At 48.1% G+C, this 13,115-nt stretch overlaps 1 protein-coding gene across 2 annotated transcripts in view; it reads left to right on the top strand.

Moving 5' to 3' along the window:
* The window catches only part of LOC109885424 (ubiquitin-associated domain-containing protein 2), a 29,364-nt gene that overhangs the window by 14,430 nt on the left and 1,819 nt on the right, over positions 1–13,115 (top strand). For both annotated transcript variants that reach the window (XM_031813365.1, XM_031813366.1), the window contains exons 5-7: positions 1,507–1,630; positions 3,382–3,429; positions 3,560–3,808. In XM_031813365.1, the coding sequence (XP_031669225.1) occupies positions 1,507–1,630; positions 3,382–3,429; positions 3,560–3,808 (421 nt within the window). The remainder of the gene's footprint in view (positions 1–1,506; positions 1,631–3,381; positions 3,430–3,559; positions 3,809–13,115) is intronic.

The following is a 13,115-nucleotide window of genomic DNA, read 5'->3' as shown; positions in this document are numbered from 1 at the left end:
GGTGTGATATTACCGGGGGCCTCGTGGTGTGATATTACTGGGGGGCCTCGTGGTGTGATATTACTGGGGGGCCTCGTGGTGTGATATTACTGGGGGGCCTCGTGGTGTGATATTATCATCATACTTAGGTGTGTCTGAGAGAGAGAGACAGAGAGAGAGACAGAGAGAGAGACAGAGAGAGGGAGAGAGAGAGAGAGAGACAGAGAGACAGAGGGAGAGAGAGAGACAGAGAGAGGGAGAGAGAGAGAGAGAGAGACCCTCTCATGACCTCTCTGGGCTGCTGTCATGTTCCTCATTCTGATCTTTCATGTGTAGTTCATAAAAAATGAATCTACTCTACTGTGCGTGTCCTGGTGTGTGGGTGACTGTGCGTGTCCTGGTGTGTGTGTGGGTGACTGTGCGTGTCCTGGTGTGTGTGTGTGTGTGACTGTGCGTGTCCTGCTGTGTGACTGTGCGTGTCCTGGTGTGTGTGTGACTGTGCGTGTCCTGGTGTGTGTGTGTGACTGTGCGTCTCCTGGTGTGGGTGTGTGTGTGTGACTGTGCGTGTCCTGGTGTGTGTGGGTGACTGTGCGTGTCCTGGTGTGTGTGTGAGTGACTGTGCGTGTCCTGCTGTGAGTGACTGTAATGGCAGGGCTCTGAGGTTAGCTGCTGGTCTGTAATGATTCACTCTTACTTCCTCTAATAGAAATATACTGTAGATCTGCTCAGAGGTTTGGTGTTTGTGAACAGAACATATTTTAACCATCTTCTCCTTTCCTCTCCTCCTCTCCTCCCCTCTCTCCTCCTCACCTCCATCCTCTCCTCCTCTCCTATCTCCTTCTCACCTCCCTTCTCTCCTTCCCCCTCTCCTCTCTCCTCCTCACCTCCCCTCTCTCCTCCTCACCTCCCCTCTCTCCTCCTCACCTCCCCTCTCTCCTTCCCCTCCCCTCTCTCCTCCTCACCTCCATCCTCTCCTCCTCTCCTTCTCACCTCCCTTCTCTCCTTCCCCCTCCCCTCTCTCCTCTTCCCCCTCCCCTCTCTCCTCCTCACCTCCCCTCTCTCCTCCTCACCTCCCCTCTCTCCTTCCCCCCTCCTCTCTCCTCCTCACCTCCCCTCTCTCCTTCCCTCTCCTCTCTCCTTCCCCTCTCCTCTCTCCTCCTCACCTCCCCTCTCTCCTCCCCTCTCTCCTTCCCTCTCCTCTCTCCTCCTCACCTCCCCTCTCTCCTTCCCTCTCCTCCTCACCTCCCCTTCCCTCTCCTCTCCTCCTCACCTCCCCTTCCCTCTCCTCTCCTCCTCACCTCCCCTTCCCTCTCCTCTCTCCTCCTCACCTCCCCTTCCCTCTCCTCTCTCCTCCTCACCTCCCCTTCCCTCTCCTCTCTCCTCCTCACCTCCCCTTCCCTCCTCTCTCCTCCTCACCTCCCCTTCTCTCTCCTCCTCACCTCTCCTCCCCTCCTCACCTCCCCTCTCTCCTCTCCTCCTCACCTCTCCTCTCTCCTCCTCGTCTCTCTCCTTCCCCCTCTCCTCCAGGCTAGGCCCAGTGTTCAGCCTGTTTGTACCTTTCTACTCCTCCATCCCCAAGGTTCCAGTCACTCAACTCCTTGGTCAGATCTCCATAACTAACAAGTCCCTGGTTTACATTGTAGGCCTGCAGGTATGTAGAGTTGCATAGTGTTCAGCATGGTGGGGGTCAGTGGTTAATATGTAGAGTTGCATAGTGTTCAGCATGGTGGGGGTTAATATGTAGAGTTAGTGTTAAGCATGGTGGGGGTTAATATGTAGAGTTACAGTGTTCAGCATGGTGGGGGTTAATATGTAGAGTTACAGTGTTCAGCATGGTGGGGGTTAATATGTAGAGTTACATAGTGTTCAGCATGGTGGGGGTTAATATGTAGAGTTACATAGTGTTCAGCATGGTGGGGGTCAATATGTAGAGTTACAGTGTTCAGCATGGTGGGGGTCAATATGTAGAGTTACAGTGTTCAGCATGGTGGGGGTTAATATGTAGAGTTACATCGTGTTCAGCATGGTGGGGGTCAGTGGTTAATATGTAGAGTTACATAGTGTTCAGCATGGTGGGGGTCAATATGTAGAGTTACAGTGTTCAGCATGGTGGGGGTTAATATGTAGAGTTACATAGTGTTCAGCATGGTGGCGGTTAATATGTAGAGTTACAGTGTTCAGCATGGTGGGGGTTAATATGTAGAGTTACAGTGTTCAGCATGGTGGGGGTCAGTGGTTAATATGTAGAGTTACATAGTGTTCAGCATGGTGGGGGTCAGTGGTTAATATGTAGAGTTACAGTGTTCAGCATGGTGGGGGTTAATATGTAGAGTTACATGGTGTTCAGCATGGTGGGGGTTAATATGTAGAGTTACATCGTGTTCAGCATGGTGGGGGTTAATATGTAGAGTTACAGTGTTCAGCATGGTGGGGGTCAGTGGTTAATATGTAGAGTTACATAGTGTTCAGCATGGTGGGGGTTAATATGTAGAGTTACATAGTGTTCAGCATGGTGGGGGTTGATATGTAGAGTTACAGTGTTCAGCATGGTGGGGGTCAGTGGTTAATATGTAGAGTTACAGTGTTCAGCATGGTGGGGGTCAGTGGTTAATATGTAGAGTTACATAGTGTTCAGCATGGTGGGGGTTAATATGTAGAGTTACATCGTGTTCAGCATGGTGGGGGTTAATATGTAGAGTTACTTAGTGTTCAGCATGGTGGGGGTCAGTGGTTAATATGTAGAGTTACAGTGTTCAGCATGGTGGGGGTCAATATGTAGAGTTACAGTGTTCAGCATGGTGGGGGTCAGTGGTTAATATGTAGAGTTGCATAGTGTTCAGCATGGTGGGGGTTAATATGTAGAGTTACAGTGTTCAGCATGGTGGGGGTTAATATGTAGAGTTACATTGTGTTCAGCATGGTGGGGATTAATATGTAGAGTTACATAGTGTTCAACATGGTGGGGGTTAATATGTAGAGTTACATAGTGTTCAGCATGGTGGGGGTCAGTGGTTAATATGTAGAGTTGCAGTGTTCAGCATGGTGGGGGTTAATATGTAGAGTTACATAGTGTTCAGCATGGTGGGGGTTAATATGTAGAGTTACAGTGTTCAGCATGGTGGGGTTAATATGTAGAGTTACATAGTGTTCAGCATGGTGGGGGTCAGTGGTTAATATGTAGAGTTACATAGTGTTCAGCATGGTGGGGGTTAATATGTAGAGTTGCATAGTGTTCAGCATGGTGGGGGTTAATATGTAGAGTTACAGTGTTCAGCATGGTGGGGGTCAGTGGTTAATATGTAGAGTTACATAGTGTTCAGCATGGTGGGGGTTAATATGTAGAGTTACAGTGGTCAGCATGGTGGGGGTCAGTGGTTAATATGTCTCTGTGTTGTGTTTCAGCTCCTGACCTCCAGTCCGTTCATGTGGCTCGTTGCTCTCAGTGGACTGGTGAGTTCCCACCACACTGACCCTGTTGCATAGCAACCAGCATTACCCAACCCCTTTATCTCAACCGCAGCTGCTTCTTCAGAAGTTGTAAATCCACACGTCTGAACCACACAGCGCGTGTTCCCCTCAGGTCTCTGGGAAGCTGTACCACGGAAACGCTCTGAGGGTGCAGCGGCTGCTCTTCGTACCCCGGTGGCTGTCCCGTGTAGGGGCCTTCGTCCTGGAGCCCCTGTTCTCCGGGCCCCCGCCCCCCAATGAACCCCCCCTGGGTATGGGGGCTACTCTGGACATCCAGAGACAGCAGAGGATGGATCTCCATGATCAACAGATGCTGCTGGCCCAGTTCCATCAGGCCAGGAGGAACCACAGACCACCACAGGTATGGACAGACACACACACACAGTACTACACACACACACACACACACAGTACTACAAACAGTACTACACACACACACACACACACACACAGTACTACACACACACAGTACTACACACACACACACACACACACAGTACTACAAACAGTACTACACACACACAGTACTACACACACACAGTACTACACACACACACACACACACACACACAGTACTACACACACACACACAGTACTACACACACACACAGTACTACACACACACACACACACACACACACACAGTACTACAAACAGTACTACACACACACAGTACTACACACACGCAGTACTACACACACACACACACACACACAGTACTACAAACAGTACTACACACACGCAGTACTACACACACACACAGTACTACACACACACAGTACTACACACACACAGTACTACACACACACAGTACTACACACACACACACACACACACACAGTACTACACACACACAGTACTACACACACACAGTACTACAAACACACAGTACTACACACACACACACACACACACACACAGTACTACAAACAGTACTACACACACAGTACTACACACACACACACACACACACACAGTACTACAAACAGTACTACACACACACAGTACTACACACACACACACACACACACACAGTACTACAAACAGTACTACACACACACAGTACTACACACACACACACACACACACACACACAGTACTACACACACACACACACAGTACTACACACACACACAGTACTACACACACACACACACAGTACTACACACACACACACAGACTAATGGACATTCCATTTGACATGACCCTCCTTCTGATCTGTTTTGGCCAATCAGAAACATGCATGCTTTTGCAGAATATTTAATGCAATCCTCTCATTGGCAGAATGAATGTCCTTCACATGCATAGGCTACGTGAGTTTATAGTCCTGCCTTTCCAACACACAGCTCCCGGCGGTCACTGTCTTCTGAACTGATGTGCAGGCAGGGCTCTTCTAAAGTGTACATGACCTTTATTCTGTATAGAAACCATGTTTATATTTACATTGGCCATTTTAGCTTTGATGAGCATTTGCCTTTATAAAATAATTGGTCATAAATAATGCCAGGTATTTAATATTAGGAGTACAGCAATCATTCTGGCATTGTTGCAAAGCTCAGATTCTCCCCATTTTCAATTGATCCAATGCTATTTAACCCCCTACAGCTGTTATGATGGGGAGAAAATCAGAGCTGTAAACTGATCCAATGCTATTTAACCCCCTACGGCTGTTATGGTGGGGAGAAAATCAGCTGTAAACTGTTAAGGTGAAGGGCAAAGGTCTCCCCCAAAAACTGTGACACTTAATAATTATTATATTTTAGGCTTCATTAAATAAGCCTGAAGCCCCCCCCCAAAACCCATCTATCACTACATTTAGCTGTCATTTCTAAATGTTGGTGAAGATGTCATTCTTGCATTCTATGGCCAGAAAAAGACATAATTTGAGGGCTAAATGAATAGGCCAGTGGCCAACTGCAAGGAACACAAGCTACAGACACGGCTTGTATGAGTCATTTTCTCTCTATCAGAAATGAAGCCATTAGACACTTGTATATCTGAAGGAATAAACGTGTAAGTCAATAATGATGACTCATATGCAGTTGTGTGAAGCGGACCAAGTCATTGGGCGTCTCTCTAAAGAGGAAAGGTGGAATAAATGAGTCAGGAGGAGCTTTTCTGGATTTAACACAGTTCTCTATTGAGGGCCTTTGGTCAACACACACACTCCAACATAATCAATGGAAATCTCCCAAGGAAAAACATACATCTTCTTCTCGAGATGAAACAGGAACACAATACGATTATCTTTAAACTACAACACAAGTCACGGGATTGTCACCGTCTTAGTGGTTCTTCATGGATAGCTCCTCTGTCTCGGTGGCCATTCTTAGTGGTTCTTCATGGATAGCTCCTCTGTCTCGGTGGCCATTCTTAGTGGTTCTTCATGGATAGCTCCTCTGTCTCGGTGGCCATTCTTAGTGGTTCTTCATGGATAGCTCCTCTGTCTCGGTGGCCATTCTTAGTGGTTCTTCCTGGATAGCTCCTCTGTCTCGGTGGCCATTCTTAGTGGTTCTTCATGGATAGCTCCTCTGTCTCGGTGGCCATTCTTAGTGGTTCTTCCTGGATAGCTCCTCTGTCTCGGTGGCCATTCTTAGTGGTTCTTCATGGATAGCTCATCTGTCTCGGTGGCCATTCTTAGTGGTTCTTCCTGGATAGCTCCTCTCTCTCGGTGGCCATTCTTAGTGGTTCTTCCTGGATAGCTCCTCTGTCTCGGTGGCCATTCTTAGTGGTTCTTCATGGATAGCTCCTCTGTCTCTGTGGCCATTCTTAGTGGTTCTTCATGGATAGCTCCTCTGTCTCGGTGGCCATTCTTAGTGGTTCTTCCTGGATAGCTCCTCTATCTCGGTGGCCATTCTTAGTGGTTCTTCATGGATAGCTCCTCTGTCTCGGTGGCCATTCTTAGTGGTTCTTCCTGGATAGCTCCTCTCTCTCGGTGGCCATTCTTAGTGGTTCTTCCTGGATAGCTCCTCTGTCTCGGTGGCCATTCTTAGTGGTTCTTCATGGATAGCTCCTCTGTCTCGGTGGCCATTCTTAGTGGTTCTTCATGGATAGCTCCTCTGTCTCGGTGGCCATTCTTAGTGGTTCTTCATGGATAGCTCCTCTGTCTCGGTGGCCATTCTTAGTGGTTCTTCCTGGATAGCTCCTCTCTCTCCGTGGCCATTCTTTGTGGTGCTTCATGGATAGCTCCTCTGTCTCGGTGGCCATCTTCCAGAGATAGTTTTCCCCTCCCCTCTCTGCTGGTTCCGTACTCTCTCTTATAGGGGAAGGAGAATATGTCATTAGTACCATCAGCTGTAGTTAATTGCCCCTGGTTACCTTGTCTCCCATGCCTTGTTGGGCTGCTATCCGTGAGCCCAGCCTGCCCTTTGGTTACCTTGTCTCCCATACCTTGTTGGGCTGCTATCCGGGAGTGCAGCCTGGCCTCTGGTTACCTTGTTGGGCTACTATCCGTGAGCCCAGCCTGCCCTCTGGTTACCTTGTCTCCCATGCCTTGTTGGGCTGCTATCCGTGAGCCCAGCCTGCCCTCTGGTTGCCTTGTTGGGCTGCTATCCGTGAGCCCAGCCTGCCCTCTGGTTGCCTTGTTGGGCTGCTATCCGTGAGCCCAGCCTGCCCTCTGGTTGCCTTGTTGGGCTACTATCCGTGAGCCCAGCCTGCCCTCTGGTTACCTTGTCTCCCATACCTTGTTGGGCTACTATCCGTGAGCCCAGCCTGCCCTCTGGTTACCTTGTCTCCCATACCTTGTTGGGCTACTATCCGTGAGCCCAGCCTGCCCTCTGGTTACCTTGTCTCCCATACCTTGTTGGGCTACTATCCGTGAGCCCAGCCTGCCCTCTGGTTACCTTGTCGGGCTGCTATCCGTGAGCCCAGCCTGCCCTCTGGTTACCTTGTCGGGCTGCTATCCGTGAGCCCAGCCTGCCCTCTGGTTACCTTGTCGGGCTGCTATCCGTGAGCCCAGCCTGCCCTCTGGTTACCTTGTTGGGCTGCTATCCGTGAGCCCAGCCTGTCCTCTGGTGGTCCTTCCACAGCAGATAATGAGAGTTAGCTAGCTATAGCCACATAGTGCATTTCCGATCATTGTGATGAGTCTTCCATTTATATCAAATCACATTTTATTGGTCACATGTTTAGCAGATGTTATTGCGGGTGTAGTGAAATGCTTGTGTTCCTAGTTCCAACAGTGCAGTAATATCTAACAATTCACAACAATACACACAAATCTAAAAGTCAAAGAATGGAATTAAGAAATATATATATATTTTTTTTTAACCTTTATTTAACCAGGCAAGTCAGTTAAGAACAAATTCTTATTTTCAATGACGGCCTAGGAACAGTGGGTTAACTGCCTGTTCAGGGGCAGAACGACAGATTTGTACCTTGTCAGCTCGGGGATTCGAACTTGCAACCTTTACGTTACTAGTCCAACGCTCTAACCACTAGGCTACCCTGCCACCCCTATACATGTTAGATATAGAATACAGTGTATACAGCTCCAATGACTGGCACCCCTGACTGGCAACGCATTAACAATATAATTAGAGAGAAACTCAAAATACCAACGTGTGAGAAATACTGGACTTTATTAATGTTTCCATGGAACCAACCAAAATCATACAATTATTTAATAAAAAATCAATTTCACCAAAATCAAGGTTTCATAATTATTGGCACTCCTCATTTCGTACTTAGTGCAACCACCTCTGGCAAGGACAACAGCATGGAGTCTTTTCCTGTGATGTTTGACCAGGTTCAGGAACACATTTGGAGGGATTTTGGACCATTCCTCTATGCAGATCCTTTATAGATCCTTCACATTCTTGGGTTTGTTCTTATCCACTGCCCTCTTCAACTCAGCACACAGGTTTTTGATTGGATTGAGGTCCGGCGACAGATGGCCATGGCAGAACATTGATTTTGTTGTCACAGAACCATTTCTATGTGGATCTTGAGGTATGTTTTGGGTCTTGGTCTTGTTGGAAAGTCCACCTACGGCCAAGTCCCAACCTTCCTTGCAGAGGCAACCAGAGTGTCAGGTACTTGGTGGAATTCATTATGCACACAATGTATATAGACAAAGAAAAATTATACTGTGTTATTGACTTGTTAATTGTTTACTCCATGTGTAACTCTGTGTTGTCTGTTCACACTGCTATGCTTTATCTTGACCAGGTCGCAGTTGCAAATGAGAACTTGTTCTCAACTAGCCTACCTGGTTAAATAAAGGTGTTCTCAACTAGCCTACCTGGTTAAATAAAGGTGTTCTCAACTAGCCTACCTGGTTAAATAAAGGTGTTCTCAACTAGCCTACCTGGTTAAATAAAGGTGTTCTCAACTAGCCTACCTGGTTAAATAAAGGTGTTCTCAACTAGCCTACCTGGTTAAATAAAGGTGTTCTCAACTAGCCTACCTGGTTAAATAAAGGTGTTCTCAACTAGCCTACCTGGTTAAATAAAGGTGAATTAAAAAAATAAAAAATAAAATAAAATCGTAACCAGTGCCCCTGGACCTCTGGAATTAAAACAGACCCAAAACATCACTGACCCCACTCCATGTTTCACCGTGAGTACGAGGTGCCTCTCCTTGTAGGCATTTCTGTTTGACCGTGAGTACGAGGTGCCTCTCCTTGTAGGCATCTCTGTTTGACCGTGAGTACGAGGGGCCTCTCCTTGTAGGCATCTCTGTTTGACCGTGAGTACGAGGTGCCTCTCCTTGTAGGCATCTCTGTTTGACCGTGAATACGAGGTGCCTCTCCTTGTAGGCATCTCTGTTTGACCGTGAGTACGAGGTGCCTCTCCTTGTAGGCATCTCTGTTTGACCGTGAGTACGAGGTGCCTCTCCTTGTAGGCATCTCTGTTTGACCGTGAGTACGAGGTGCCTCTCCTTGTAGGCATCTCTGTTTGACCGTGAGTACGAGGTGCCTCTCCTTGTAGGCATCTCTGTTTGACCGTGAGTACGAGGTGCCTCTCCTTGTAGGCATCTCTGTTTGACCGTGAGTACGAGGTGCCTCTCCTTGTAGGCATCTCTGTTTGACCGTGAGTACGAGGTGCCTCTCCTTGTAGGCATCTCTGTTTGACCGTGAGTACGAGGTGCCTCTCCTTGTAGGCATCTCTGTTTGACCGTGAGTACGAGGTGCCTCTCCTTGTAGGCATCTCTGTTTGACCGTGAGTACGAGGTGCCTCTCCTTGTAGGCATCTCTGTTTGACCGTGAGTACGAGGTGCCTCTCCTTGTAGGCATCTCTGTTTGACCGTGAGTACGAGGTGCCTCTCCTTGTAGGCATCTCTGTTTGACCGTGAGTACGAGGTGCCTCTCCTTGTAGGCATCTCTGTTTGACCGTGAGTACGAGGTGCCTCTCCTTGTAGGCATCTCTGTTTGACCGTGAGTACGAGGTGCCTCTCCTTGTAGGCATCTCTGTTTGACCGTGAGTACGAGGTGCCTCTCCTTGTAGGCATCTCTGTTTGACCGTGAGTACGAGGTGCCTCTCCTTGTAGGCATCTCTGTTTGACCGTGAGTACGAGGTGCCTCTCCTTGTAGGCATCTCTGTTTGACCGTGAGTACGAGGTGCCTCTCCTTGTAGGCATCTCTGTTTGACCGTGAGTACGAGGTGCCTCTCCTTGTAGGCATCTCTGTTTGACCGTGAGTACGAGGTGCCTCTCCTTGTAGGCATCTCTGTTTGACCGTGAGTACGAGGTGCCTCTCCTTGTAGGCATCTCTGTTTGACCGTGAGTACGAGGTGCCTCTCCTTGTAGGCATCTCTGTTTGACCGTGAGTACGAGGTGCCTCTCCTTGTAGGCATCTCTGTTTGACCGTGAGTACGAGGTGCCTCTCCTTGTAGGCATCTCTGTTTGACCGTGAGTACGAGGTGCCTCTCCTTGTAGGCATCTCTGTTTGACCGTGAGTACGAGGTGCCTCTCCTTGTAGGCATCTCTGTTTGACCGTGAGTACGAGGTGCCTCTCCTTGTAGGCATCTCTGTTTGACCGTGAGTACGAGGTGCCTCTCCTTGTAGGCATCTCTGTTTGACCGTGAGTACGAGGTCTCTCCTTAGGCCTCTGTTGACCGTGAGTACGAGGTGCCTCTCCTTGTAGGCATCTCTGTTTGACCGCGAGTACGAGGTGCCTCTCCTTGTAGGCATCTCTGTTTGACCGCGAGTACGAAGTGCCTCTCCTTGTAGGCATCTCTGTTTGACCGCGAGTACGAGGTGCCTCTCCTTGTAGGCATCTCTGTTTCACCGCGAGTACGAGGTGCCTCTCCTTGTAGGCATCTCTGTTTCACCGTGAGTACGAGGTGCCTCTCCTTGTAGGCATCTCTGTTTCACCGTGAGTACGAGGTGCCTCTCCTTGTAATCATCTCTGTTTGACCGTGAGTACGAGGTGCCTCTCCTTGTAGGCATCTCTGTTTGACCGTGAGTACGAGGTGCCTCTCCTTGTAGGCATCTCTGTTTGACCGTGAGTACGAGGTGCCTCTCCTTGTATGCATCTCTGTTTGACCGTGAGTACGAGGTGCCTCTCCTTGTAGGCATCTGTTTCACCGTGAGTACGAGGTGCCTCTCCTTGTAGGCATCTCTGTTTGACCGTGAGTACGAGGTGCCTCTCCTTGTAGGCATCTCTGTTTCACCGTGAGTACGAGGTGCCTCTCCTTGTAGGCATCTCTGTTTCACCGTGAGTACGAGGTGCCTCTCCTTGTAGGCATCTCTGTTTGACCGTGAGTACGAGGTGCCTCTCCTTGTAATCATCTCTGTTTCACCGTGAGTACGAGGTGCCTCTCCTTGTAGGCATCTCTGTTTGACCGTGAGTACGAGGTGCCTCTCCTTGTAGGCATCTCTGTTTTACCGTGAGTACGAGGTGCCTCTCCTTGTAGGCATCTCTGTTTGACCGTGAGTACGAGGTGCCTCTCCTTGCATCTCTGTTTGACCGTGAGTACGAGGTGCCTCTCCTTGTATCATCTCTGTTTCGACGCCAAACATGCCAATGCTGTATGTGACCAGAACGTTCCATTTTGGCCTCATCTGACCAGAGTACCCTCTTCAAGTCATAATTAGAATTACGTTTGGCAAACTCCAAGCGCTTGTGTCTTGGGGTCAGAAAGGGCTTTCTTCTGGCAACCCTTCCAAAGAGCCTATGGTTGTGGAGGTGGAGTCTGATGGTGCTTTCTTCTGGCAACCCTTCCAAAAGAGCCTGTGGTTGTGGAGGTGGAGTCTGATGGTGCTTTCTTCTGCAACCCTTCCAAAGAGCCTGTGGTTGTGGAGGTGGAGTCTGATGGTGCTTTCTTCTGCAACCCTTCCAAAGAGCCTGTGGTTGTGGAGGTGGAGTCTGATGGTGCTTTCTTCTGGTAACCCTTCCAAAGAGCCTGTGGTTGTGGAGTCTGGTGCTTTCTTCTGGTAACCCTTCCAAAGAGCCTGTGGTTGTGGAGGTGGCGTATGACGGTGCTTTTTGAAACCTGGTGACCCCAAGACGCCACCAAGGCCTGCAATTCTTTGACCGTTATTATTGGGGATTTGTTTGCTTCTCTCCCCATTCTCCTCCATATCCTCAGGGGGGAAAATGCATTTGCATCCTCTAACCGTGAGGTTTAACTGTTCCATATCTTTAGAGGTTTTTAAATAATTGCCCTGACAGTGCTCAGTGATATATGAAGGTCTTCGACCAGCTTTCTCTTTTGAACTGACAGTTATTTTGTTGACAGCGGGATATTGCATGCGTGTTTATACCCTAGTGAAACAGGAAGTGGTGTAATGGCTCAATATAGTTATTTAAGATTTAGGTACACGTAAATAAGTGGAACCCTAACCCACACATCAAAGGTACAAAATCTACTCTGACCAAAATATTATTGCAGATCACTTTGATGTATTTAGCTTTTCTATAAAGGTTTGGAAAAACAGGGAGACCTTTTTCCTGTCACCTTTAACCTGTATCCAAGGCTTTGTATTTGTTGCCTATGGTTAATGATGGCTGTGGTTACTGACACAATAGCCATGTTGCCAGCTAAGTTATTTGTTGGTGCGTGCCCTCTCCAAGGTGTCAGGAGCGTTCCACAGGGATGCTGGACCATGTTGACTCCAATGCTTTCCACAGTTGTGTCAAGTTGGCTGGATGTCTTTTGGGTGGTTTCTTGATACACAAAGGAAACTGAGTGTTAGAAACCCAACAGAATTGCAGTTCTTGGCACAAACCGGTGTGCCTGGCACCTACTACCATACCCCGTTCAAAGGCACTTAAATCTTGCCCATTCACCCTCTGAAAGGCACACATAGACAATTCATGTCTCAATTGTCTCAAGGCTTTAAAATCCTTGTTTAACCTGTCTCCTCCCCCTTCATCTACACTGATTGAAGTGGATTTAACAAGTTACATCAACAAGGGATCATAGCTTTCACCTGGTCAGTCATGGAAAGAGCAGGTGTTCCTAATGTTTTGTATACTCAGTGTATACTAGTAAGCCTATTTGGACAAGGCTGAATATGCACAAAATGGAAGTTAGAGGTAGCCTATATATATGAATGATTTAATGGAAAATGCATTGACTAAAATGACTGCATAAAATTAGACTAAAATTGTCCAGAGTTTTGGTCGACTGACGACAACTGAAACTAAGAAGGACAAAATGACTAAAAGCTATTTGTCAGACTCAAACTAAATCTAAAATGGCTGCCAAAATGAACACAGTCTC

The sequence above is a fragment of the Oncorhynchus kisutch genome, unplaced genomic scaffold (assembly GCF_002021735.2).
Source record: "Oncorhynchus kisutch isolate 150728-3 unplaced genomic scaffold, Okis_V2 Okis05a-Okis16b_hom, whole genome shotgun sequence".
Taxonomy (NCBI): Eukaryota; Metazoa; Chordata; class Actinopteri; order Salmoniformes; family Salmonidae; genus Oncorhynchus; species Oncorhynchus kisutch.
The sequence above is the reverse complement of the archived record's forward strand: the minus strand, read 5'-3'. Positions and strand labels throughout refer to the sequence as shown.